This window comes from Danio rerio, chromosome 6, assembly GCF_049306965.1.
Source record: "Danio rerio strain Tuebingen ecotype United States chromosome 6, GRCz12tu, whole genome shotgun sequence".
NCBI classification, from domain to species: domain Eukaryota; kingdom Metazoa; phylum Chordata; class Actinopteri; order Cypriniformes; family Danionidae; genus Danio; species Danio rerio.
The window spans coordinates 31,256,451-31,284,420 of NC_133181.1; the positions used below are offsets into that span (position 1 = coordinate 31,256,451).

The window sequence follows — 27,970 nt, forward strand, 5'->3', positions numbered from 1 at the left end:
TATCCTTTATGTGACCTCCAGAGGCTTGTGTTTTGCAAGTGCACAGTTGCTATTTGCTGGTAGAATGACCTACCCTATTCAACCCTAAAACCAAAACATCTCATTTCATCATTATAGCATACTGTACATTTGAAAATGCAAAATGCACCTGTGCCAAACATCTTACCAAATTTGAAATCATAAGTCCAATGTGTTATAATTTGCATGTTTGTATCGAATATATTAATCTATTCTGTTTGATATATTTTATTATTCGTTCTGCCTGTTTGTTGTCAAATTCTTACCATATCATTACAAATCATTATTGTAAATTCATCTGCATTAATTATTAGTTAAAAAGCCTTTTGTTGAACACACCCTATGAACACACTATGTACAGTATGCCACCTATTGAGCCATCATTCTGTAGCCTATATAGCGAAACAGGTGCAGTGGTCATGGGGATGTTTCATTTTCTGTTCAACGCCCATGTCTTCATATCATCGCGGAAGCAGGAAATAGTGTGGTGCACCTGACGCGGAGACCAACCGTCTAGTAAACACACAGCAGGTTGATTTAATTGCTGCAGCTATTGGTAAGATACTACGTTTTACCCACATTTTTTATGATTTTAACTTTAGTTAAAACTCAAGCGGTATTATATACTGTACAGTAGGCTATATTTCGAAGAATGTGGTAGCCAACATGTTATTGATGGGAATTAAGAATTAGCCTGACGTTATGGATTCGTTTGCGCTTTTTCTTGAAAGTCCTATATAATTAGTAGCCTACTACTGAGGACGTTCTTGCCCTCAGAAGTTTAGTAAAATTATGAGATTGAATCCGATTTTAACATTAAACAAGTTGGGCAACATATAGGCTAATAGCCCACATTTCTTGCAAAAAAAGTGTACTTTATAAAGATTTATTCTCTAAGTTACATCTATAAGTAATGAAGTAATTTAAAGATTCCACTCATAAGAGTGATTCGTTTGTCTACTGTATAATATACTGTACACTGTTGCTACAGTAAAATATATGACAAGAAATTATGACTACAGATGTTTTGGTTACTTTAACTTGTTTTATTAAGTTTAGGTGTAGCATTCTATTTGTAATCAGCTTTGATGGAGGATTTGATGGATTCAACAAAAAGTAAATAAAATAAATAAACACCAGTAATGTGTATGTGTGTGGATTATTCAGATAAAATGTTTATTCAATTCAAGAATAATTGTTTGGGAAAATAGCTAAACAATGTTTTCTCTTCTTCATTTAGTTGTAATTAGTTTATTTTTTTATTGCTTGGGTGTTTTAATGACTGCATTATTACTTCATTGATAGCTTTTCATATGACCTTATCTTTTTAGGTCACTATGTCAAAGAAAGATGAAGAGACGTTCAAGTCTGTGGACTTGGAGCAGCAAACAGAAAAATCTGTGGAACCAGACAACAATCCTGAACAACCTCCTAATGAAACAGAGAAACCCAGTGCACCTTCCACAGAGGCCAAGGTGGAAACCTACCCGTCTCCACATGTGTCGGCGGCCAAAGCTAAATGGAAATCATCTTCAGAACAGTTTAAACTGAAGAGATTTTTTGTCATCAGGGTAATCTCCATACTCCTTTAAGTATCAGTTGATTAATCATTTGATGTTCTGCTGTGTTTTTTTTTTTTATCATAATCTACACTTCTTTTGTATGTTGAGTGCTGTGGTGCAACGATTATTGCTGCTCTTTGGTACAGTTGAATGCTGTAAGCAACACCTTTTGTAAATATGAATGGTCAATCATCCATTAAGCAAGTAATGATATTCTTTACTCTTCCAGTGCTGCCTTTTGTCTGCTTGTAGGCTATTCAGTCACACTTCTGTTCTGCACTTGCAGAGATCACTGAATTTCTTCCTGTTTTCTATTTCCGCAGTCTGTGAGGTCATTTGATTAACAAATAGTGTATGTCGGCCAGCTCATAGACCACATTTTGTTTTGTGAAAGTGGTGAAATGGGCGAATTCAATGAGGATTACTTTAACTCTTTGAAAAAACATTTTTTTGGCCCACATCTTAGATTGAACTATGTACTTACACCACTCTAACTAATTATAAAATAATAATAATTAATGACAACTATATAGGCTAAGGTTAACTAGCTGGTTACGATGCCTGTTAACATTTTTAAAATTAAATGCATTTTTCATCATGAAAATCATAATAATTGTAATATTATATTAAATTATTCATTCTCTTTTCGGCTAAGACCTTTTATTAATCTGGGGTCGCCAAAGCAGAATGAACCGCCAACTTATCAAGCATATGTTTTACACAGTGGATGCCCTTCCAGCTGTAACCCATCACTGGGAAACATCCATACACACTTATTCACACACATACACTACGGACAATTTAGCCTACTCAATTCACCTATACCGCATGTCAAATTACGTATTTCCCAAAATAGTGTTTCTCTGTAATTTCATTGTCTCCTAATGCACAGATACCAGGAAATGTACTGTACTGTGAAGTCATTTTAGAATTATAGTTAACATTTTTTTATTTTGTGTCATTTTAGCCTGGAACACTGGACCATGGCATTGAGGATGTTAAAACTCTGGTGGATCCTACAGATGATGGAGCTATCCAGGGTATTTGGCTCATGGCAGAGTAAATATGTTTTTCTTTCTTTTCTTTCTTTCCTTCTTTCTTTCTTTTTTCTTTCTTTCTTTCTTTCTTTCAACATTCAACACAGAGCAATCTCATTCAGGTCTCCCATCACAAAAACAAGGCCACAGTCCATTATCTCACACTGTGTTGTGTAAATAAGTAAAATGTGCTGGAGATAATGATATTGAAATAAACAGGCAGCAGAATGGGGCTGCTAGAAGACATCATGCTAAAAGAGATGGCAGATTGTCAACTTCTATGTGTCTGTGAGCAGGCTTTCAGGAAACAGTTCAAAGGCCTTGCTATTTGATAATTAATAATATATATATTATATTTCCCATGCTCCACACTGCTACTCACATATGCACACACACACACACATGCACACAGATATTTCCAGCAATGCTTGAGCTGCTCTGTGGATTGAACTTAGGCTTGAAACAAAAGATGAAGTTCATTGAATTCATGCTTTCTGACGGCCATAAATTTATTATGGAAGACATTGTAGGAAATAGCTTTAGCCGTGGCTTGCCTTTTTGTGCTGTCAAAACAAAGACACTTGAAAGGCATAATATATTGTTTAGTTAAAATAGCATTAACTAGTGTTATGTGCCGTGTGTTAATTATAAATGGGTTCATATCACTTCAATCGATAACCTGTGCACACCTTCACATTATGGGCCAGATTTACTAATAGCTTGCACCAGTGCATTAAAGAGATGATAAAGAATAAATACATAAAAACATGCAGCAAACGCTTGGCAATAAAAGGTATGTCCTTTTTTCAAATGTGTTTGGGAACTTTTTATATCAGATGTAAAATTTATGAAAGAAAAGTTTTCAAAAAGGTGTATTGTGCATGTCCGTTTTCTTAATCTCATATTATCTTAAGTTTAGAGTCAATACTGCAAGTACTGCATCAATAATTTCTCTGAAAAGTATTTAGTTTTTTATATACTTTTAATACAGCTTAGTGATTTTATACTGAAAAAATTAGCTTCTGGATGTGTCATTTACAGTGCAAATCTGTCGCAGCTTCTACTTAATGATTGACTAATATACTAATATAATTTATATTCATATACTTGAAGTCAGAACTATTAGTCCGCATGTATATTATTACATATGTACATATTATTAGCCCCCTGTTTATTTTTTATTATTTTTAATGACTCATTTCTAATAACTGATTTATTTTATCTTTGCAATGATGACAGTAAATAATATTTGACTAGATATTTTTCAAGACACTTCTACTGTGTACAGCTTACAGCAACATTTAAAGGCTTGACTAGGTTAATTAGGTTAACTAGGCAGGTTAGGGTTATAAGGCAAGTCATTCAAGTCAATCATCATGATTTGTTCTTTAGACTATAGAAAAAATATAGCTTATTGTGGCTAACAATAAAAATATAGCTTAATGGGGCTATTTTGACCCTAAAAAATGTTTTTAAAAAATTAAAAACTGCTTTTATATATATATATATATATATATATATAAATATATATATATATATATATATATATATATATATATATATATATATATATATAAAATATATATATCCTCTATGGACGCTCCGGCAACTGCGTTATTTTTTTTTTTATGCGTTAAATATGTCCTAATGTATATATATATATATATATATATATATATATATATATATATATATATATATATATATATATATATATACATATATATATTTTTTTTTTTTACAAATTCATATTTTTGTACTTCCCAAGGAGACAATAAGTGTGTTGTTTTCAAATTTGTATTTTCAGGCCTCCAAAACAAAATTGTAATATAAATGGACAATTTTTTTGTTGTTGTTGTTTATTTGTTAAAAGTCACAAATTTAAGTATTGTTTTTTTCTACTTACAGTTTTCATTTCTAAGCCATTATCTGCCGTTTCTTTGCTATTTAATTGTACAGTTTTATTTGTTGAGTAAAAACCTTCTCTATACCAGTTTGCAGAGCTCTTTGAAAACTTACTGTAGCGGTAAAGGAAGTATGTTGAGTTTAAAGGGTCTTGTGACGCCAAGGACATCTTCAACACTATGTTTGCAGTATCACATCCAAAAGCCCCAGGGCACTACTGAGAGCCACAGGGTCTGTTAGTGTGTGTGTTTGTCTGTGGTGTGGAAATGTTTGTGGTCTTTCACACTTTCTGAACATCCCCAGGCCCACAGACGCAGCCAAGGTGAAATCATTCCATTTGCTTACTCAGAAGTTTCTGAACCAATAAAAAGTACCTAAAATGACAAGAGTGTATAAGAGTTTTGTGCTGTATTATGTTTTTCATGTGCTGTTTCTGTAACTGTCCAGATTTAATGTTCTGGATAAGAAGAAATTGCACATAGAAGTGTAGAGATCTAGATACAGTTCTTTGTGTGTGTGTTTACCTCATCATCATTGAGTAAGTTTCACAGTTCTTTGGTGAGAGTGCGTTTTGAAAAGTGGAGAACATGAACAGCCTCTCGATATCTTGCTGTACAAGCTTTTCTCATTGGTCAATTAGAGCAAAACACTTACAAAAGATATGAGTTTGGTATTTTGAGAAAACAAAACAACCATGAAAAGTGGCTTATGCATCAGTTACACATTTTCTGAATGCGTATCTTTGTTTTGACATTACATCTGGGATCTAAAAATGTGGCCATGCATATTTTAACTGTGCCAAAGGCAACTGCTGAAGCTTTTAGAATATGTAGGCCTTCATTATTAAGACCCACATGCTTATAGACATTTTTGTAAAGCCACTCCAAATAGGTTCACAGAAAGACACTGCAACAATTTACACTCTGAGAATTAATACATTTCACAAGTTAATAACAAAGAAACCGCAAGTAACCTGTCGAATAGAATAGCTGTAGAATAATGAGAACCGAAAATATGTAGACACAACAATCATTTGTCAAACTCTCAATAAACAAAGGTCCAAGAACTGGTTTTACTTTGTGCTTGAATAAAGCTGTAAAAAGACTGTGAATGACAGATTTGTGGGAATGTACAGGTAGTTCTAGTGTAGTAACAGAGGTATGCATTCAGGCCCAGTAGGAAACAAATGGATGCTCATGTTCCAGAAAAATAAACCCATGTTAATGAATGATTTAGTGTATGAAAATAAAAGAATAAAAAATAGCAGCACCTTAGTTCATAAATGTCAAACCAGTGGAAGGCAACGATAGCAGAATAGCAATCTTGCATGAAAAGCTAACAGCTGAAAATTCTTATAAAGTTAAATATGATGCTTAAATGATTGATCTATCTCAACTACAAGATGAAATTATAAGACAACAAATTGAGTAAAATGCCATATTTAAGTATCCATTTCACAAAGGAAATTACTCCCATATTATGATAATTTACAAAATACTTTACCATTAAGTGTACCAAAGAGATAGACCGAAAGCAACATGGTGCAAAATACAGAGTAGACTAATGTTAGGGCCTGCTCACACTATGTACAGTTGCCCTGAACCAGGCCAAAGCACGATTGTCCCCCCTCCCGTCTCCCCCGACAGCCAGCACTCACATTACATTCGGGCCTGGGCACACTTAAGTCATCGATGATGTGCTGTTCAGTAAGCGCTTTCACTCAGCACAGTGGAAATTGTTTTAGTTATATCGGTATGGTTGTTAAATTTGCTGTGACACCCAGTCAAATAATTCGTTGAACAGATCAGCCACTTTTGATGCTCATAAACAATAATAAAGTCCTTGTTCTGCAGGAATTAGGAGGTTTGCTAAAGGTGCAGCTGTCGTGCAGTGAGGGGCTTGCATCTTGCATCTATGGCAGTTTGTGTTCATTGAACAGTAAGAATGATTAATAAATCCATATGAAACAGTCCCGTAAGACTCACGTCTCGTTTTCTCGTCTCTGGTGCGCTTTGCACACACTATAAGCATGGCGTGCCAAAGCCCAAGTGAACCGCGCTCTGGCACACCTCTTCCAACATGGGCCAGTGCCAGCCAAGAACTGTACCTGAGCCTAATTCAGAGCACTCACACTCCTCAAACGATCCAGGAAACGGGCCTGGGCACTGTTTGGTTAGCATAGTGTGAGTAGGCCCTTGGTAGTGGCACTTTCTGTATTCCATCAGCTGACTAAAATGTTGCTTCATAGTGGTGTTTGACGCTTCCAGTATTTACAACTCCAACTTTCTCATCAATTTTGTTTTGAATCGGAGCTAAATAAACACATACCTCTCTGTCCAATCATCTTTAAAAACTCTATTTTCTTCATCAACTTTATTTTCTGGAAACTGACATCCTCACCTATTCAAATGTTAACTGCAGACAAACACATGCTGAACAGATGTCACAACAACACCACACAGAAAAACTTCATTTTGGACCATTGATATTATAAAAAACTTAACAAATTTACAAGCTTAACGTACTTTTATCAATGTAGTTATCCATTACAAACAATTAGTGCTCTTAAAATATGAAATGGAGATGTGTACAGATTGAATATGTGGACAATAGTTTCTGTTATAGTTATCTTTGTACTTATTCTTGGTATGAACGTGCCTTTAGCATGAAGAGCAGAACAAGATTAGGACTCAAACTCAGACACCCACATGTTTTACTGCATCAAAAATCATGAACCACTTTGTATTGTGGCCTTAATTATTATGTACCTGCATTTAAATTTGATAAAATGCAATTATTATGCACATACATGATTTTACATTACATTATACACTCACTGGCTACTTTATTAGGTATACCTTACTAGTACGGGGTTGGACCCACTTTTGCCTTCAAAACTGCCTTAATCCTTTGTGGCATAGATTCAACAACATTCTGGAAATATTCCTCAAATAATTTGATCCCTATTGACATGATAGCATCACACAGTTTTGCAGATTTCTCTGCTGCACATCCATGATGCCAATCTCCCATTCCGCCACATCCAAAAGTTGCTCTCTATTGGACTGAGATCTGGTGACTGTGGAGGCCATTTAAATACAGTGAACATATTGCCATGTTCAAGAAACCTGTCTGAGATGATTCTTTAGTTCCTAAAATCCTGAGATGCTTTATGACATGGCACATTATTCCAAGTGGTGCTCGCTGCAGAGCCATTTGGGCGAGCTGAGCTCCAGCGAGGGGGAGCTTGAGCTTGAGCTCCACCTTTTTTGCACTTCTTCTACGAGTGATGTCACTGGGGGTAGGGTTAGGGGTGGGGTTGGTGTACGCATTAAAACAGCTTACAGGAGGCAGAACGAGAGCTCATGCTCCCCCTCGCTGGAGCTCAGCTCTGCTCAAATGGCTCTGCAGCGAGCACCCTCTCCATTTTTCTGGTGGAAGTAACCATCAACCTCAAGGTTTGACGTGTTGTGCGTTCAGAGATGCTATTCTGCATACCTCGGTTGTAACTGAATCTGTTGTCTGGCCATTCTCATCTGATTTCTGGCATCAACAAGGCATTTGCGCCAACAGAACTGCCACTCACTGAATCATTTCTCTTTTTCAGACCATTCTCTGTAAACCCTAGAGATGGTTATGCGTGAAAATCCCAGTAGATCAGCAGTTTCTGAAATGCTCATTTAAATGCTTTTCTTTTCCATTCTGATGCTCTGTTTGAACTGCATTATATCGTCTTGGGCATGTCTACATGCCTTAATTCATTGAGTTGCTGCCATGTGATTGGCTTATTAGAAATTTGTTAACAAGCAGTTGGACAAGTGTACCTAATAAAGTGGCCGATGAGTGTATTTTAAAAAATCATCTGCATTTACAGTTGTTACAGTACATCTCTAATTATTACAGTTGACCCATACCTTAAACTTACCCATGCCACCAAACTTGTCCCTAACTTTACCCATATGCCACCTGAATAGCCTCATAATTGTTGTCAATACAATACGAACACTTTTTTTCATTTAAAGGCATTCAGTAGTAGTTAAGGCAACTCAATATAAGTGGGACCTAATATTGTGCAATTGTACAATAATTGTTCTCATTTTTCAAACTGTCTCCATTTTCCTGTGTAGGGTGGATCATTGGAACAATGAGAAAGAGCGTCTGGTTCTCATCACAGAAAACACCCTCCTCATCTGTAAGTATGACTTTGTCATGCTGAACTGTGAGCAGATCCAGAAGATTCCACTCAACTTCATCGACCGCATCTGTCATGGTGCCTTCAGCTTTCCACCACGCTCCCTTCTAAAGTGAGTAACACTCTTTCCCTCCTCATCATTAGTTTATTCTGTGCTGAAAAGGTCACATTTCACAAATGCAACAAAAGTCTCTAAATGTTCTACATTTGCCAGCATTTTTTATCTTAACATCTGATTTTCATGGTGTCTGCTTAACTGTGCACATTTAACCCAAAAAAAAAAAAACACACAAACACACACAATTTTTTTACGCTCTGCTGGTTGTTAGTGTGCCACCTGTTACCATGTGTAATGAAGCCTCCTACATACAAAACTCTCAGAAAGTATTTTTCTTAGAAATACCTTCATATTGGCTTGTAGTCAATTCTGTTTATCAATTGCAAATTCTTTCCAAACTTTTGCATGTCATGCTTTATTGCATTATATGAGGAAAGTCTGCAGCAGAGAGATACAGAATGAAGAGAGGTGCTGTCTGTGAAGATGACAACCAGGCAGGGCCTGTCGAGAATGAGAAATGGACTCATGTTCTGCTTCAATAAGGACATTCTGCCTGTGATAACCATAAGTACTGTAAACACAAGGAGAAGTCAGGGTTATCTTGACCGCATGGTGGTCTTAATAATAGTAGCTAGCTGGCCACCTGCTTGAAAACACTTGATTAATAGCTTTTAATAAAAAAAATGTGATCAATTTTTCATTCTTAAGAGGAAATTCCTTAAAGAACTGACGTTGCAGATCCTGCGATGCGACTATTGAAACATTATATATTGTGCAGTTTTATTTATTCATCCATTATGTGTTGAAAATATTGTCTACATGCAGAAAAAAAAAATCATTATTTTGTGTTTAAATTGCCAAAATGTGAATGTAAACAAAAATCTATTGTTTTTCTTTAAAACAATGATGCAGTACAAACGTTTCAACACTAATAATAATAGAAAATGTTTCTCAAGCCACAGATTAACATATAAGAATTATTTCTATGTAATAAAATATATTAATATTTCACTACAAATTATTACATTATGTACTGGGTTTGTAAAATACATAAGAGACTTAAAACAACCTGACTAGCCCTAAACTGTTGAATGGCAGTGTATTTTTGATTTTATGCTACAGGGTCTTTGATAGATTCTGATTGGTTTATAAACATTGTTGTAATATTAAATTATTTTCAGGAAAACAATGCTAGTTCTAGGCAGGTCTTGTTCACATTATAGTTCTAAAACACTTTGCCAAAAGAGTCTGCTTGTTTCAAACGTCCTGAGAGAAAAGCAAAGTAAATCTGTAAGGCTTGAAGCTTACGCTGCTATTCTGAACCAATAGTCATAAACAGAAAGCAGTTGAAGGATGGCGTGTTTAAATCCATTATTTATCTGACTCCATTGTAATTAATCTGACTCCATTAAAGTTGTTATCATCATTGATAAGGAGAAAGAATCTCAAAACTTAAAGCAGGCAAAGTTGTTTATTCAATTACATGTTTAAATATACAGACAGTAGAATGAAACAAACTAACAAACTGTATAAAGAAATTAGCTGTAACATGTGCACTGCTGAGCAACGCAGACAGTGAAACTGCCTTTGTTAGCATATGAGGCTACGCACCGGTGTGCGGGAGATGCAGAGTAAAAGCCATTCTCCCAGATCAACAGTTACCTTTCCTTATACCCTGAGCAAAGCATTGTCAAACATGAGTGAAAACCAACCCCCAAAACCACCTGATCATGAGAGCAAAGTTGAGAAGATAAAGTGGGGGAGAGGAACATTAACATACTCTCCTCAGGCCATGACTCAACGATAGTAAATATATTTTATATTGAAATACAATCAATCAATGTCTCTGTTGATTTCATCACTACAAAGCTGAAGTCATAAACTGTCAAATGACACCAAACATGACAAAGTTATATGAAGGAAGAACACGAGCAGATGAATTGTGTATGGTGAAAAGCACATGATTACTGTAAGCAAATGGCAGAGATGTGTATTCAACTCTGCCACGCCAGGATGACCCATCGCATGTTTGGAATGTCTCATTCAATAAAATAAGTAATTAATATTAATAATAATAATGATAAATTATTGGCATGTTTTTCCCATGCTTGTGTATACATTCAGTTGAAGTCATAATTATTAGCCCCCTTTGAATTTTTTTTTTCTTTTTTTATATATTTCCTACATGATGTTTAAAATAGTAAGGACATATTTACAGTTTTCTTGTGGAGAAAGTCTTATTTGTTTTATTGTGGCTAGAATAAAAGCAGTTTTTAAAAAACATTTTAAGGTCAAAATTATTTGTCTCTAAGGATTTTTTTCCCAATAGTCTACAGAACTAACCATCGTTATACAATAAGTTGCCTAATTACCTTAACCTGCCTAGTTTTCCTAATTAACCTAGTTAAGCCTTTAAATGTCACTTTAAGCTGTAGAAGTGTATTGAAAAATATATAGTACAATATTATTTAATGTCATCATGGCGAAGATGAAATAAGTCTTTGCCAATACGTTATAAGTTTAATAAGTTATTAGAAATGTTAATAAAACTATTATATTTAGAAATGTTTTAAAAATAATAGTCTCTCCATTAAACAGAAATTGGGGTAAAAATAAACAGGGAGGCTAATAATTCTGACTTCAACTGATTGTATCACTATTAGTCATCACAATGTATATTATGTTATGTTAGTGTTTTATGCAATATATTGTTATTGTACAAAAAATATTAAAGAGGAAAAAATGGTAATAACTATATTTCGGTTACTAAACTCATAATTTGCCACTAAAGCATCCAAGTTTTCCAGCTTGCTTGAATCAGTACTAACATCCTCAAATGAAAATATTTAGCTTGTTCTGGAATATCTTAGCCAATGGCTTTTGACTCTCATTCATTTCTGTACTTTTCTCTTTGCTCACTGTGCCGCTTAAAGCCTTAAGCAGACAAATAATGAAAATCTGAGACCATGAGTCATTTTTCCTAACCGTATTAGCAGTTTTACAGGGTGATAATACCCACAATGCAGCAGGATTTGACAAATGGTATTGGAGGGGAAGAAGGCCAGAGCCTCTTTTCTTCTCTTAATTTTTGTGTGGAGGGATTATGTGAATGGAAATGGGATGTAAAGAAGACTTTAGAACACGAGGAGGGAAGAGCTGTCAGTACAGCTCTTGTGTAACCGATTAGTGGTAGAAATTAATGTAGTCCTTTCATCCAAACCTTTTAAAGATGGCTCAGGGGACACCAAACCAAGTAAAACTAATTTGATGAATAAAACGTAATGCGGCGTGAAGTGCTTATGAGAGGCAGGCCGTATTGGGCTGACTTTATCTCCCTGCATTACATTCAATTATAAATAAAACGCCACTGAAAACCACCCTAGAGTGTTGAAGGAATAAGGCATGCTTTAAAGCAGCTTTTTCTTCTCCTTTCGTCTTTTGCTCAATAATTTCTTTCCATCACTTTTTCTTGTCTCTCTCTTAATCTCCTGCTTAAAGGCACAGTTCATCCAAAAATCTCAATTTTACTCACAATCGAGTGATTCCAAACATTTATGAGTTTCTTTATTCTGAAGATATTTTGAAGAAATCGGAAAACCTGTAACCATTGACTTCTACAGCAGCAAAAACAGATATTATGAAAGTCAATGGTTACAGGTTTTCAGCTTTCTTCAAATTATCTTCTTTTGATTTTAACAGAAGAAACCCATAAATGATTGAGTTAAGTAAAGGCTGAGTAAATGATGACAATTTTTTGGCGATCTATTCCTTTAAGCTGTCCATACTTCACTTGTTTAATCAGTGCATGCAATTCTCCACTTAAATTCTTATTATAAATCAAAACATATCACTTAAATAATAATCACATTAATATGCAAGCTGTCATTTCCACTTTTTTTCTTTTATTTACTCTACAGTAATTTGGACATAGTAATTCACCTCAGATGTTTTTGCACATAACCTTGCTAACAGTACTGTAGTGAGATAGCCGAATCACACACACACATACACCATCATCATCAACATCAATACTTAACACCATCATTTAGCACCAGTCCAGTGAATAATTGAGTGAATGCAACTGCTCAAGTGTATAAAATGGAGCATGATCTTACTTTCTGAATTAATAAATTAGGACTTCCTTGTATTATAATTGCATGCATTAGTGCATTCTGCTGTTCTTGTGCTGTTGGAAGTTAACACTGTGCTTTAATTTGATTATAAGTTTATCAGGACTTTTATCCTGAGAAATGTAATAATTGTTGATTTATTCCAAATATATAATCTGAACTCCAGTGCAAAGTTTTGTATCATCTTGTAGATATCTCAGACAGCTTGTATTGATTCTGATATAATTGTTTTTATGAATGAATAAATCAGTATTAGCTACTACTCCAACTCTTCAGTAATCCACTAAAAAAACTTTTTTGTACGCTGATTTGATGCTCAAGAAACAGTTCTTACGGTTATATGTTCAAAACTGCAGCACTGCTCAATTTGTTTCTGGAATACATTTTTTTCAAGGATGTTTGCTAAACATAAACAGTATTTGCTTGTTTTTGAATTTTTTGTTTCACTGTAAAAGGCCTTTACTGTTTGATTTGATATTGTTTTATTGCTGAATGTGAAAATCTTTAAAAAAAATAAATAAATAAATCATACTGACCACAAACACAGCAGTGTACATTATAACTGCTAAAACCCTATATATTTTATGTCCACATGTTTTGAATATCTGTTTGTAGAATATGTCATTTTGTGATGTCTAAAGTAGTTTGAAAACTATTTATTTTATTGTATAATTTCATATATTAATAGTATAAAATATACTTGAAACATGAAATGATTAACATTATTTAATGCATTAAGAGCAAATCAAAACTTATTTTTTTGTTAAAACATTTTGTCATGTTAAACATCCTTTCGTACAAACCTTTGCAGCCTTTTTCAATAATCAGGGCATTATAAAAAGCGTGCTGATTATGTGTTGACTTTTTGAGACATTACATTGAATAAGACTGAATCAGAAGTAATTCTTTCTGAGAATTCTAAGCTTTTCTCTTCCTGACTTGAAACTCTGTTTCTGACATGTACTGTAACTTTCAAGTTAACTATTTTTATTTTTATTTTTTTTGTAAGACAAAGTTTTGGATTGATTCATTCATACATTTTAGAGACACTTTCAGTGTAATCAAATTTACAGTATAGCCAAACAATGCAGTGGTTTCATCAAGACCAAGGTATATCTTGGTTTGCTGAGAGGGTTTACCCCAGATGTCTGCAGGCCACTGATAACTTCCCTTAACTGCAGGGAAAAAAGATTTGTGGTGGCTTTGAATGAGTCTTATCCCTAGTGGTGTGCAAAAAGAGTTCATTCAGTGGCTGGATGAAGGAGTATGCAATGTTTTCAAATGTGCTTTTCATCCAGACTGTCTAGACGAGGTAATTACCCATCTACCCTGCACATCACTCATGTGTCCTCCACAGCCCATGCTGACAGGAGCTTTTTTCTTTTTAGCTTTTACACAGCTTTTCTATTAAAAATAAGACACATAAATAAAAAATAAATTAAATAAATTAAATAAATAAATATTCCTCAACTTGACTGTAAAAAGTATAAAATATCTAATGTGTCAGCTTGCAGGCAGTGTTTTCAAGTTTTCTGTTAAAGTGATAACCAAAGATTGCCCCACAAAAGATATAGATAAATTAGGCAAGTTATTTTATAAGGATAGTTTGTTCTGTAGACTATCAAAAAAAAATTTGCTTAAAAGCGCTAATAATTTTGTCCTTAAAATGATGTTTAAAAAATTAAAAACTGCTTTTATTCTAGCCGAAATAAAACAAATAAGACTTTCTCCAGAAGAAAAAACATTATCAGACATACTGTGTAAATTTCTTTGCGCTGTTAAACATCATTTGGGAAATATACAAAAATATATATATATTAAAAAATTCAATGAGGGCTAATAATTCTGGCTTCAACTCTACAGATTAGGCATAATATGCATGCATTTAAAAAAATTAAAAAAAATACAAAATCGGAAGGTTTTGGTCAATTTATGAGCTAATCCACCTCCTCAGTGCACTTAAGTGTGAATCATTCTGCAGTTTGGTCAGCAGAGGGGGCAATTTTACAGGTTAAGACCCAGGATCCACATCCAAAACCGAGCACATTTTTCCATAACTGCAGTGTAACCAACAGTGCACACATTACCTGCATTAGAAATTGCTTTTAAGCTATTTTTGCAGATTTCCTAGATCTTACAGTCTAAGCTGTTTCCATTGAGTTCTCTGGGTGGGGTATAAACTATACAAACAAAAGCACTGTATTGCTGCATTCATTCTGATTGACTTCCTGGGCTGGATTAGTAAAAGTTTACATAGGAATTTGTTAACCATTTCTTAACTGTGTGTCAACATGCTAGTGCTTGTCAGGTCATTCACTGTATTGACTGTGTCCACTGCGCTCATGTAGATTAATGAGCCAGCATTGTTTGGACCTGAGAAAATCTGAGCTCATTTTTCTTTGTCAGAAAACACAGTGCTAAATCTACAAATTTGGTGGTGTTTTATTCAGTGGGCTCTGATGCATGCATGATTGCATTACAGCATCATCTGTTTTAAACAGAAGCATTATTATGTATAATTTCTTGCCATTTACTTTTCTGGATCTTCACCTCCTGAAGGATATTAGTCACTGGAAAAAGCCTCCACCTTGTATTTCTTTCTATAACCATCCCTTTTTTTCTTGCTCTGAAATCAAATGTGCATTTTCTGTCTCTCTTCCGATCATGTAATTCTCCTGTCAAATAAAAGAGTGGTTCATAGATGGCCCACCACAGCGAGTGCTGTAGAATCCGGCCATGGTACTCAATCGTAGCATCTATTGAGCAATCCAGGGATTTATTTGTTGGCTCAGGTTCTCCACGAGCCACTTGCCCTAACAGCTGTAGCAGACCTCAGTTATTCATCTAGTGTGTTGACTTACCAGTCCTTAGCCATACAAAGTGCAATCGACTGCTACAGGAATTTCAAGACGCTGCAGCAAAGTTTAACTAAGAATACACTGGAGTGTGTGTGTTTCTTGTTGTGTTTATTTTTGAGTCATTTTACAACTGCAGTGACATTTCAATCTGGAATCTTTTCAAAAATGAAACTCATAAATCTGTTCTGAGTTCATCTGCTTTCTTGTGTCATTTGAGGTCATGTAGATGATTATAGAAAAAAATAAAGATGAGATAAAATCCCAATTTTATTTTGATAGTCACCTTTAGACATTCTGTAGTGTGCAATGGTTGTTTGAGAGTTAGTAAACCTTCTGGTGACCCTGATATTTTGCTGACAATTCTGAGACATTCTACTGCCTCAGTAGATTTATATGTACATGTCAGCTTAATCTACATGCTGTATAAGCTATCTATCTATCTGTCTGTCTGTCTGTCTGTCCGTCCGTCCGTCCGTCCGTCCGTCCATCTATCTATCTATCTATCTATCTATCTATCTATCTATCTATCTATCTATCTATCTATCTATCTATCTATCTATCTGTCTGTCTGTCTGTCTGTCTGTCTGTCTGTCTGTCTGTCTGTCTGTCTGTCTGTCTGTCTGTCTGTCTGTCTGTCTGTCTGTCTGTCTGTCTGTCTGTCTGTCTGTCTGTCTGTCTGTCTGTCTGTCTGTCTGTCTGTCTGTCTGTCTGTCTATCTGTCTATCTATCTCCGTACCCCACAATGACAATGTGAAAAATTTGTTTTTGAAATTGTTGCAAATTTATTACAAATAAAAAAACCTGAAAAATCACATGTACATAAGTATTCACAGCCTTTGCCATGAAGCTGTAAATTGAGCTCAGGTACACAGTGATTCTACTGATCATTCTTGAGATGTTTCAGCAGCTTAATTGAAGTTCACCTGTGGTAAATTTAGCTGATTGGCCATGATTTGAAAAGGCATACACCTGTCTATATAAGGTCCCTGGGTTGACAGTGGATGTCAAAGCACAAACCAAGCATGAAGACAAAGGAATTTTCTGTAGACCTCCGAGACAGGATTGTCTAGAGGCACAAGGCTGGTGAAGGTTACAGAAACATTTCTGCTGCTCTGAAAGCTTTAATGAACACAGTGGCCTCCATAAGTGGAAGATGTTGGGAACCACCAGGACTCTTCCTAGAGCTGGCCGGCTATATAAGTTGATGAGACTAAAATTGAACTCTTTGGAGAGAATGCCAGGCGTTAAATTTGCACAAAACAAGGCACCGCTCATCACCAGGTTAATACAATCTCTACAGTGAAGCATGGTGGTGGCAGCATCATGGTGTGGGGATGATTTTCAGCAGCAAGAACTGGAAGACTAGTCAGGATAGAGGGAAATATGAATGCAGCAATGTACAGAGACATCCTTAATGAAAACCTGCTTCAGAGTGCTCTTGACCTCAGACTGTGGGGATGGTTCATCTTCCAGCAGGACAGTGACCCAAAACAAACCGCCAAAATCTACTCTGTAAATTGTCACATTGACATTATGGGGTATTGTGTGTAGAATTTTGAAGAAACAATTTAATTGATTTTGGAATAAGGCTGTACCATAAAAAAATGGGGAAAAATTGAAGCGCTATGAATACTTTCCGGATGCAAAATAAAGCAAAATAAATAAATAAAGCAAAGAGAGCCCACAATAGAACCCTGCAAAACATCATACAAAATTGTAGAAAAGTGAGGCAGGCCACTTCAGCAAAGGTCACTGAAACCCAGCTACAAGTCTAAAAGGAATATCTTGACTAACTCAACTGTATTAATTTATGCACATAAATCAAGATGGATTAAATTATGACAAGAACCAGAGACAAGAGAGAATGGAATATAATTGGTTACCTGTAGCAACCAGTTTCTGTTCTGAAATCAGTCTGAAATGTGTAATTAAATGTGCTCATGTAAGAGGAAATCTGAGAGTACCTAGTATACAGAGACCATCAAAATAATATGTAACCATGATGTAATCACTGACTGCATGTACTTGTAAGCGAATGACTCTGAAACTGAATCACTTTCAGAATTTTACATCAACGATACCCTGTTTATCTCTGGACATTCCATAGAATCGAATGACTAGTTGTGCGAAACGCAACACAGACGCACTGGAAATACGCTATGCTTTTGCGACACTGCATGGCACACCTTGTACAATATCATACTTGGCACACAGAGTATCTAGGTTCAAGAATGAAGGACGGTTTCTTCAAAAGGCAAAAGCATTGTAAAATTTTCTCTTAACGTTTCATTTTGAAAACACTATCAGCTGGGTTTAGAGAGGAGTGTAGGGCATTTAATCGCAAGATGATTTCTCGCTTTTGAAAATACTATCGGTTAGTTTTAGGAAAGGGCTTATGTTAGTCAATCGCAAGATAATATATGCACAACAAACCCGTCTTCTCACAGAAGTGTACGAGAAGTATGTGCAAATAGTGCTCATCAGAAAACACACCCTAGTAACATACATGAGATTCTCAAAAATGTAGACAGCAGCTTCTAGTGTAAATGTCATCACAAGCTGCAATGAAATGCCCCCAGTTTAACATATTTCACAAAGTCATAGCCCTGGGCAAGTATTCCCAATGAGCCTGGGTGGACTAAATGAATTACAGTTGTGTGTGTGGATGTGTAAGGGTTCTATTGTTTTAATAAACAACTATATTTTGATAACAGACCACAAAAGACTATAAAATATACACAAATATGTCATTAATATTAAACGCATGCTGTCACTTTATAACATGGTAAGTTACTTTTACAAAAAACTAACTACAAAAAACAAAAAACAAAAATACATTTCTTTAAGTTCTTAATTTTGAAGAAGTTTTTAGGGAGGTACTCTGACAGCAATGACATTTGATTTGCTTGAATGTGATGCAAACAAAAACTATTTTGTATGTACAATACAATGTTTTACTATTTATTTATTGCTTTCTTGGAGAAAAATACTAACATTAATACATTATAGCCCTAGTGAGTTATTTCTTCCATTTATTGCCGAAACAAGTTTTGGGTTTTGGGTCTCGAGTTGACGTGTTTAAAATGGTTATGCTGAGTTATGCCTTTACTCTAATTTAGTTGAGTTTACTCATTTTCAAAGCATTAGGTTAACTTTAATTTTAAGTTTAGCCAAATCAAATGGTTTTCAGTGTTATTATTAATTAGCATATGAATTTGCTCTTTGAATTTGAGTTTCATTTTTATTTGCACATTTTTCTGTTTAATTTTACTTGAAGTTTGAGTCATTTTGTTTCTATTTTTTCTTTAAAAAAAATTTCTTACAAATGGCATCTAGGTTCAATAATCACTCTTGCAATGTTGTGTACGTAAACAGGCAAAGCATTTTTCCAGTTTTATGACCAGCAGGAAACAGCACATTTAGTGTGACTTTATTTCTAGGAATGTGCTCCCGTGTGTAACGCGTCTGGGGGAAGCTTGTGCGTCATGCATGACAGAGCCCAGCATCCATTTTTCACCTTCTCCTTTTACCTTTTCTCTTCTTCCCTCCCTTTCCCTCCCCTTCTCAATCTTTCTCAATCATGTAGAGTGATGGAATGAAATAGTCTGTGTGTAAGAGAGAGAGAGAGACTCGTGGCAATGATCAGTGAAAGCTCAAGCCTGTACCATAAACAGTGAATGTCCCAGCCCTCTGCCTGTCTCAACTGGCCCTCGTGTACTGATAGCTTACCTCTGCAATCATCACACACACAGAGAGAGAGAGAGAGAGAGAGAGAGAGAGAAAGTAAGATACACAACTGCTTTCACACAAACACTGTATGCATGTGCACTCGCTCATGCACACACAAAGGTACAAAAACCTTCCATACTCAACAAGCAGTCAAAATTTCAGCTTTTTTCTCCAAAGCGCCCCATAATCACCCTTGGTCTCTTTTTCTCTCAACACAGCAGTTTATTCAGCAGGGTGTATCCTGCGAGCCCTTTGTCAAGCTCTGAGAGTGTTAGTGTAAACATGGGCAGCACTACGAGAGCTGGAGACACAGCCTTGCCCTGTAGTTATGTTTTTTTTTTTTTTTCTGTCAAAAGAGTCCCCTTTTTCTCTGTAGCTGTAAGGTATGTGTGTTTGGCAGGAGCTGGTCCTGCTTAAGGTGTGTTCTGAATCTGTTGGTTTTGCCAAAGTACGACACACCTGGAAATGCAACACACATTTTTAGCAGCTGTGCACATGGTAAATCGATTGTCTCATGTTGAAGATTGGGTTCATGAGAGATTTTAGCTGGGTTACATACTGTATGTGTACAATGAAAACAAAATAAGCTAAATAACTCAAGGCAAGATATTATACTGATGAATAGGGTAAAATATAAAATATTGAGCCATTTGTAACATACCATTTAACATTGATGAGATTTGGAATTGCAAAAAGTTTTACCATTATATGTTTTCAAAAATCTTATATTTTAATTAAATAAATACATAAATTAATATTATTAACAGTAAAATTTAAGTTTTGCATATTCTTCTACAAAACATTTAACATTTAATCAAGGATTTTCAATAACCTTTTAATTCATATTTATTTTTTAGTCAGTGTTCAGAAAAGGTGCAGCACTGTGGCATAGTGGGTAGCGCTGTAACCTCACAGCAAGAAGGTTGCTGATTTTAGCCTCTGCTTGGTCAGTTGGCATTTCTGTGTGGAGTTTGCAAGGTGATCACATGGGTTTCCTCCGGGTGCTCCGGTTTTGCCCACAAGTTATAGGAATAGGGTGAGCTAAATTGTATCCGTATAGTGTATGTGTGTAAATGAGAGTCTATAGGTGTTTCCCAGCGTTGGGTTGCAGCTAAAAGGGCATCAGCTGTGTAAAACATATGCTGGATAAGTTGGCGGTTCAGACCCCAGATTAATAAATTAATATTCAGAAAATTCGGTAAACAAGATAAACAAAAAAATTGTAGAATAAAATGTTGTATATTTTCAGACATATTATGTATAAACATATATACCCTGGGGAAAAAGTATAGAATATAGATATGAAGTTTTCTGCAAAGAGTGGCGTGGTAGCGCAGTGGGTAGCACTGTCACCTTATAGAGAGAAGGTCACTGGTTCGAGCCCCGGCTGGGTCAGCATTTCTGTGTAGAGTTTGCATGTTCACGTGGGTTTCCTCCGGGTGCTCCAGTTTCCCCACAAATCCAAAGACATGCACTGTAGGTGAATAGGGTAAGATAAATTGTCCATAGTGTACATGTGTGAATGAGAGTGTATGGGTGTTTCCCAGTGAAGGGTTGCAGCTGATTAGTAAATAAACTAAACCAAAAAGAAAATTAATGAATGTATTCAGAAAATTCTGAAAAACAAACTAAGCAAAAGAATAATTGTAGAATAAAATGTATATTTTCAGACATATTATGTATGAACATGTACCCTTGAAAAAAGAATAGAATATAGATATGAAGTTTGCTGCAGAGGGCGGTGTGGTGGTGCAGTGGGTAGCAGTGTCACCTAACAGCAAGAAGGTCGCTGGTTTGAGCCTAAGCTGGTTTAGTTGGCATTTCTGTGTGGAGTTTACATGTTCTCTCTGGTGTTTCCCAGTGATGGGTTGCGGCTGGAAGAGCAGCAGCTGCGTGAAACATATGCTGGATAAGTTGTTGGTTCATTCCATTGTGGCGACCCCAGATTAATAAAGGGACTAAGCCGAAAAGAAAATGAAAGAAGGAATTCAGAAAATACTGTAAACAAAATAAACAAAAAAATATTGTAGAATAAAATGTTGTATATTTTCAGATGAATTATGTGTAAAACAGCATAAAATTGCTGTTAAAATACTCAAGATGTATTTTTGAAGTTTTCCAAGTATACTGAGAAAGAAAACCCAAATGCACAAAAGGGCCAAATATAAAAATGTCTTAATAAGAGTAAAAAGAAATAATAATAATTAAGATATTTTTCCTTTGTTGCTTGATTTATTTCAGAAACAATGCACTTGTCATCTTAGTGATTTTGCTTTTCACTTCTTCTTGATTTTAGAATATGTTTATAGTAGAAAACAAGACAAAATAACTGCATGTTTTTGCAGTGTTGTTCTCATTTTGAAATCGGCTACTAAACGATTAAATGTAAATGACTAAATATATGCTGAAGTCCTTTCTTGTTCATACTTGTGCTTTAATATCTAATAACAGGTGATTGAACACAATGTGATATTTTGAAGGAAAATGATTTGTAAGAGCCGGAGGTGAAGTGGAAGATTTCCAATCAGCAAGTAATTGTTTTTAAAAGAACCAGTAAAATAAATATGAAGTTGTGTTATTTGCTTGCTTGCACAACCTTTCCGAAGACGTTTTTTGTTTTTAATAATAACAAATGAAAAGTGCTGTCTTGATTTTTGCCGTGCATTAAATTGTCCCAGAAATGACTGTTAATAAATTATATTATAATGATAAATTACAGTTGAAGTCAGTTGAAGTCAGAATTAGTAGCCCCCTGAATTATTATTTTATCTTTGCCATGATGACAGTAAATAAGTTGACTAGATATTGTTCAAGACACATCTATACAGATTAAAGAGACATTTAAAGGCTTAATAGGTTAATTAGGTTAACTAGGCAGGTTAGGGTAATTAGGCAAGTCATTGTATAACAGTTCTTTGTTCTGTAGACTATCGAAAAAATAATTAATTTAAAGGGGCAATTAATTTTGACCGTAATGTTTTTTTTGTTTTTTTTTTACAAACTGCTTTTATTCTAGCCAAAATAAAACAAATAAGACTTCCTCCAGAAGAAAATATATTATCAGACATACTGTGAAAATTTCCTTGCTCGATTAAACATCATTTGGGAAATTTTAAAAAATCAAAAGGGGGCTAATAGTTCTGACTTCAACTGTATATTATAAATAATATTATGCAGCTTTCTCAGTATAAGCAAACATTGTGTCATGATTTTGAAATGATTTTATGACAAATGCATAAAATAGTACAAAAGAGAATGTTGGGGAAAGGTAAAGTAAGGAGGGCAGGGAAAAGGAATCAGTTATTTCAGCCCTCAGGCTATCCATCTGTCAACTCGGAAAAACAAAACAAAACAAAAAAATGCACAGTTAAGACCTCCTTCAGTGAAAGACTGAATGCTTTGTAGTGATTACAGTAGATACTTGCGTTTACCTGGAACCCAGTCTGTCTGTATGAGAGTGAAGTAGGACCGTTGGGTCACTGGTTATATGAACCTGCAACTGCCAATGGTGTTATGCTGAAGGGCACATCCGTCTCAGTGAGACACAAGACAAGTGTTTTTCTCAGGCAACACGTTTAGCAAATGTCAGTAGTAAAGCACATCTTCTTCACTTACATTTCAAGCAGTCTTTTTAGAGTGGAAAGCTGCTGAAGTTGGATTTACACAAAGGTCCTCCCATTACAAAAAAAAGTAATTGATTACTTACCTTGGTGATGTTCCAGTGCTGCAGAAGAAAATGAACATATCCATACATTCAGTGACTAAAGCAGTGAATTCTGCAGTTAATCAATAAATCAAAGCATCATAAAATGTGGCTTATACATTTTCTAGAGGTATAATATATACAGGCCCGTAGCCAGCCTGGGGAAAGGGGTGGTTCTTTTTTCAGTTATACGCCTCATTTTCTATTCAATTGTGAGGTTTAAATACTGCATTTTAGTGACATTATAAGCACTATTTTAGCTGAAATAGCTTGTCGGATGGACATAATAACACTTTTTGATGGACCAAAAATATTTCCTATAGATTTAGAATAAAGAAATATGAAAAATACAAATTTATTACATCATACTCTATATCATTAGAAAAGTAATAAGAATCTGTTAAAGTTTTAAATTACAAACTGAAGCCAATTGTCATCTTATTGGCAAATAACAAACTGGCCAGCACATTCCTTAGTCAGAATTTGGCCATTTGAATAATAAAAAAATTAAACCATCATAATGTAGAGCGTCTTGATTTTTATAGCCTCTCTTGTAGCAAAGTGCATTTCAAGAGTTCCCACTTAAATATGCTTTGCATTTATAGCAGGTTTGGCATGCTGTCCTGGGAGAGAACCCTGAGCTCTGAGATATTTGAGCCCAGGGCTCCCACCCGGTCAATAAGCATATCAGGGGATCTGAGATCAGGTAGGTCTCGATAGCTCCCCCTTAAGAAAAGGGAGGAAAAGGAGGAGATGGGGTGGAAGGGGGGATTGTTCTAAAAAGAAGATTTGAGCAGTAAGGACAAAATGATCTATTTATAGTAAGCTAGGATCACTTTGATTGGATTATTACTGATTACAGATGAGTGGCCAGCAGTGCTCAATCATATCACGTGCTCCTCTCGAAATTAGTTTATGAAACTTAACTTGAAAATTCATGAATAACAACAATTGCAAAAATAGTATTTAAATGAATCCTAATAAGGTCCATTATTTGTTAGGAAGTAATGAGGAAGTTAGGAAGTAATAAGGAAGTCTTATTTGTTTTATTTTGGCTAGAATAAAAGCAGTTTATATAAAAAAAAAAAACATTACAGTCAAAATTAATAGCCACTTAAAATTAATTATTTTTTCAATAGTCTGCAGAACAAAGAACTGTTATACAATGAATCCTAATAAGGTCCATTGTTCCATTATCAGTAAGGCCCCAGATTTAGAATTGAAGTCACTTGTAAAATGTTTACTCTATTTTAAAAACAAACAGTAGCAAAAGACTTCACTTACATTAGATTGTATGTTTTCTTGCACAGCTGGATGTTGGACTCATGAAAAATAATGTGGGAATGGGCCAAAACTAATTAGCATAAGTCTCACCAAAGCAACAGCCAACAGAGGATATCTTTTTTTGAAGGGTTATTTTGACCATGTTGGATGGCATAGCGGTCTTTCGAACTACCTGAACCTCCCCTGGCTACGGGCCTGATATAGCCTCTGTATAATAATTATTAAATTATAATTGTCTATTATAATTAAAATGTTAAAGGGCCATGAAACCCACTCGTTTCAGCAGGGTGTTTTCACACCTCTTCTTTGGAAAAAGTCAGAAAAGTGGGGGTGTCCAGCTCTGTTTAGGGGGGAGTGTCAGAGGAACTAAAGTGGGAGGGTGTGGGAGTGTCTATTTGGGCACGCGCGAGTTTCAGTCAAAATACACAGGAGAAAGGGATGGTGTTTAACCTACATGGACATCTGTAGTCGAATTATTTGCCAAATTATTAAATGTTGGACTTTAACTGCAGTTCGGCTCTTTCATTCAGGGAATTCATTCATGCCCCTCGCGACAAATGAAATATTTGATTCGAAGAGCTGCTCTAAGCGTGTATTTTTCATGCAATGTTTGATACCGCACGGCGAATGACAGAAAAAAACTCTGCATTTCCCGGAAACTTAGATGCACACGGCAGGTAGCGTCAGAAAGCCGCGTGTGTTATTCCGGTCACAAAATGCGGTGCTAACATGTTTGCACTCAATGCAATAATTAACTTATTTGATACGAACAAACTGAATATGCAAAGAGCACTGGTCGCTCACTTACCAAATCTGTAGAGACAGGACAATCACCAGCAACTAGAGCCGCGTCTTTATGAAGAGAAGATTACATCCGGAATCCGGATTTCAGCGTTTGCAGATGAGAACAGCTCTCAGTTAAACAATAATCCCCCTTAGACACGTAAATTATTGTTGTCGAGCGTCGCGTACACTGTAATCCACACGTGATCCAGATGAGCTCTCACAGAGAGAAAATAAAAACGAAACTTAATGGCAGCAAACTGTAAAAGCAACACTTCACGCTTGTTTTGCCAACACAACGTGGCGTCTCTGTGGTGTAAAGACGGTGACACTAATGAATATTAATGAAGTTGCACAATAGAGCGCGCTGATTGGTTTGAACCAAGCCTTACTCATGCATTAATGCATCACACTGTAAGACGTAATAAGGCACACTCTGGCACAGACGCCCAGTCTGCACGCTGGAATACAGGCTATTATGTCATGACCGTGACGCAGCTTCAAAAATTCGTTTCAAACAGGAAGTACGAATTTGCTTGAAATAACGCAAAAACAACCAATTTACACTTTTTAGTGAAATATAGGTGTCCTAATAGTGTTTTTAGCAGTGTGGGACACATATACGACTGTCAACAGCTCAAAAAATGTGTTTTGGTGTTTCGTGACCCTTTAACTATTGGTTATTTGCTATGAAACTCTATTCAATTCAATTCATGTCTATTTCTATAGCGGTTTTACAATGTACATTGTTTCAAAGTAGCTTAACATAGAAGTTCGAGTAAATTGAAACTGTGTCAGTTCAGTTGTCAGAGTTGAAGTTCAGTTTAGTGTGGTTGATTTTTCACCTCTGAAAGTCCACTGAAGAGCAAATGCATCAATGCATTTTTGTGATGCAATGCTGCGACATTAAAACTGATTTTATTTTTCAGCTCAGTCTGCCTAATTGCCTTGAAAAAATAAAAATAAAATAATAAATAATCTAGACATCTAAATCACAAAAGGTGCTCTACAAAAAAAAAAAAGAAAAAAAAAGAAAATCAACCAATCATCTATCAGTCACAGAAAACCCACCAAATATACAATGCTTCATGGAAAGTAGTTCTCCTTATTTAAGCCATTAAGTGTCTTGTTTCTTGCACTTTTTAATGCAATTGCAATTAAACCATTATGCATATTGCATGTAACATTAAGTGATGTAAAATAGAATATTTAGATTAATTCAGTTTTTATTTAACTGGCAGCATTTTTACTTAGCCAGTATGCTTTTCGATGTATAAATCTGAAGGGGAATAGAATAGAATAGAATAGAATAGAATAGAATAGAATAGAATAGAATAGAATAGAATAGAATAGAATAATTGATTGACTTCATAATTTGAAATAATATGAGTAACAAACATCATCAAGTCTTTACTTTAAAACATGTATTTTTAAAGCTTAATGTGTAATTTTATTAACCTTTCTAACTATTTTCTAATAGATTCTCTAAGAAATACTATTAAAATGAGTTTCAAATACATTGATTGATTTACAAATACTTCCTTTTTCTCACATAAAAGTTTGTAATTTTGTGATTTACCTTTTATCTGATTGATTTGGTTCAGGTTTTTTTAAGGTTAACAAAGACTTCTCAAAATTCAAGTGGACTGGGAAAAAATAGGTAGAGTCTCAGCACCACTGAAAAAGTGGTCAGTCAACAGTGTTGTGCTTACTAAAAAATAGTAACTAGTTACAGTTACTAGTTACTTCATTCAAAAAGTAACTCAATTACTTTATCGATTACTTACATCAAAAAGTAATGCATTACTGTTAAAAGTAATTTTTGAGTTACTTTTCCAAAGACATTTTTAATTCTCCTTTTAATTCCCTTATAACGTCACTTCAGTGCTGCATGGAAAATACACTGTTGATCAATTTCACAGTTTTTATTAAATTGCATTCTCACAACTAAAACACGAGACAAACTAAAACAAAAAGTAATTTTTATTTAAGTCAGACCAGCAGTACAAAGGTAATAATATTATATACAGAAAAAAAACATACATTTTATGCATTCTAAACAAATCAAAATAGCTGCTAAATAAATGGAATTGATGAGCAATTTTCAAACTAATCACAAAATAAATGTGATATCTCATCAACTGAGATATGAAAAGTAAGCTTTGTATATTCAAAGTGCAAAATCTGCAGTTTTTTTTAAACAATGTAATACTATACATTTAAATAACATGTTCTGAAATACAACAGAAATGTGTCACTGTGTCTATTAAACTAATCAATTTTGTTATACAGATAACAAATGTGTGCTTATTTATTTGAATTAACAAAGTATTAGTTATAGTAATTAATAATAGTCACGTTAATAGTTTGTCGGTCTCTCACACACATTTGGTTTCTCTCACTCACACACTCAGCCTACTTCGAGCGCACCTGGTTTCTCTGCTTTTGCTTTACTTTTGCCTGGTGCCTTGTACACAACAAGTCTTCTTTACAGTGGTTGGTTGGCATCCACCAATCCCACAGTGTCACCGCTGTAAACAGGAAGATGTGGGCTAGACTGCAGCCAAAATTAATTAACTTACCAAGTGACAGATAAACATGACGGTACCGGTGTTAATATAATTAAAAAGTAATGTGTTACAGTAGTTACTGTCAAAAGTAATGCCGTTACTGTAACGTATTACTACACGTTATTGCTCAACACTGGTCAC

The 27,970-nt window shown here is 35.1% G+C and overlaps 1 protein-coding gene and 1 long non-coding RNA gene across 2 annotated transcripts in view; both read left to right on the forward strand.

Moving 5' to 3' along the window:
- The first annotated feature begins 477 nt into the window (after nt 1–477).
- Nucleotides 478–27,970, forward strand: part of tprg1 (tumor protein p63 regulated 1) — a 37,345-nt gene continuing 9,852 nt past the window's right edge. The window contains 4 exon segments of the mRNA NM_001089528.2: nt 478–574; nt 1,350–1,589; nt 2,548–2,639; nt 8,650–8,826. Coding sequence (NP_001082997.1) covers nt 1,356–1,589; nt 2,548–2,639; nt 8,650–8,826 — 503 coding nt within the window. The 5' untranslated portion in view covers nt 478–574; nt 1,350–1,355.
- On the forward strand, nt 22,329–26,269 carry LOC141386291 (uncharacterized). The gene is made up of 3 exons (XR_012407980.1): nt 22,329–24,196; nt 24,393–24,752; nt 26,030–26,269. It is a non-coding gene; the product is annotated as an uncharacterized lncRNA (long non-coding RNA).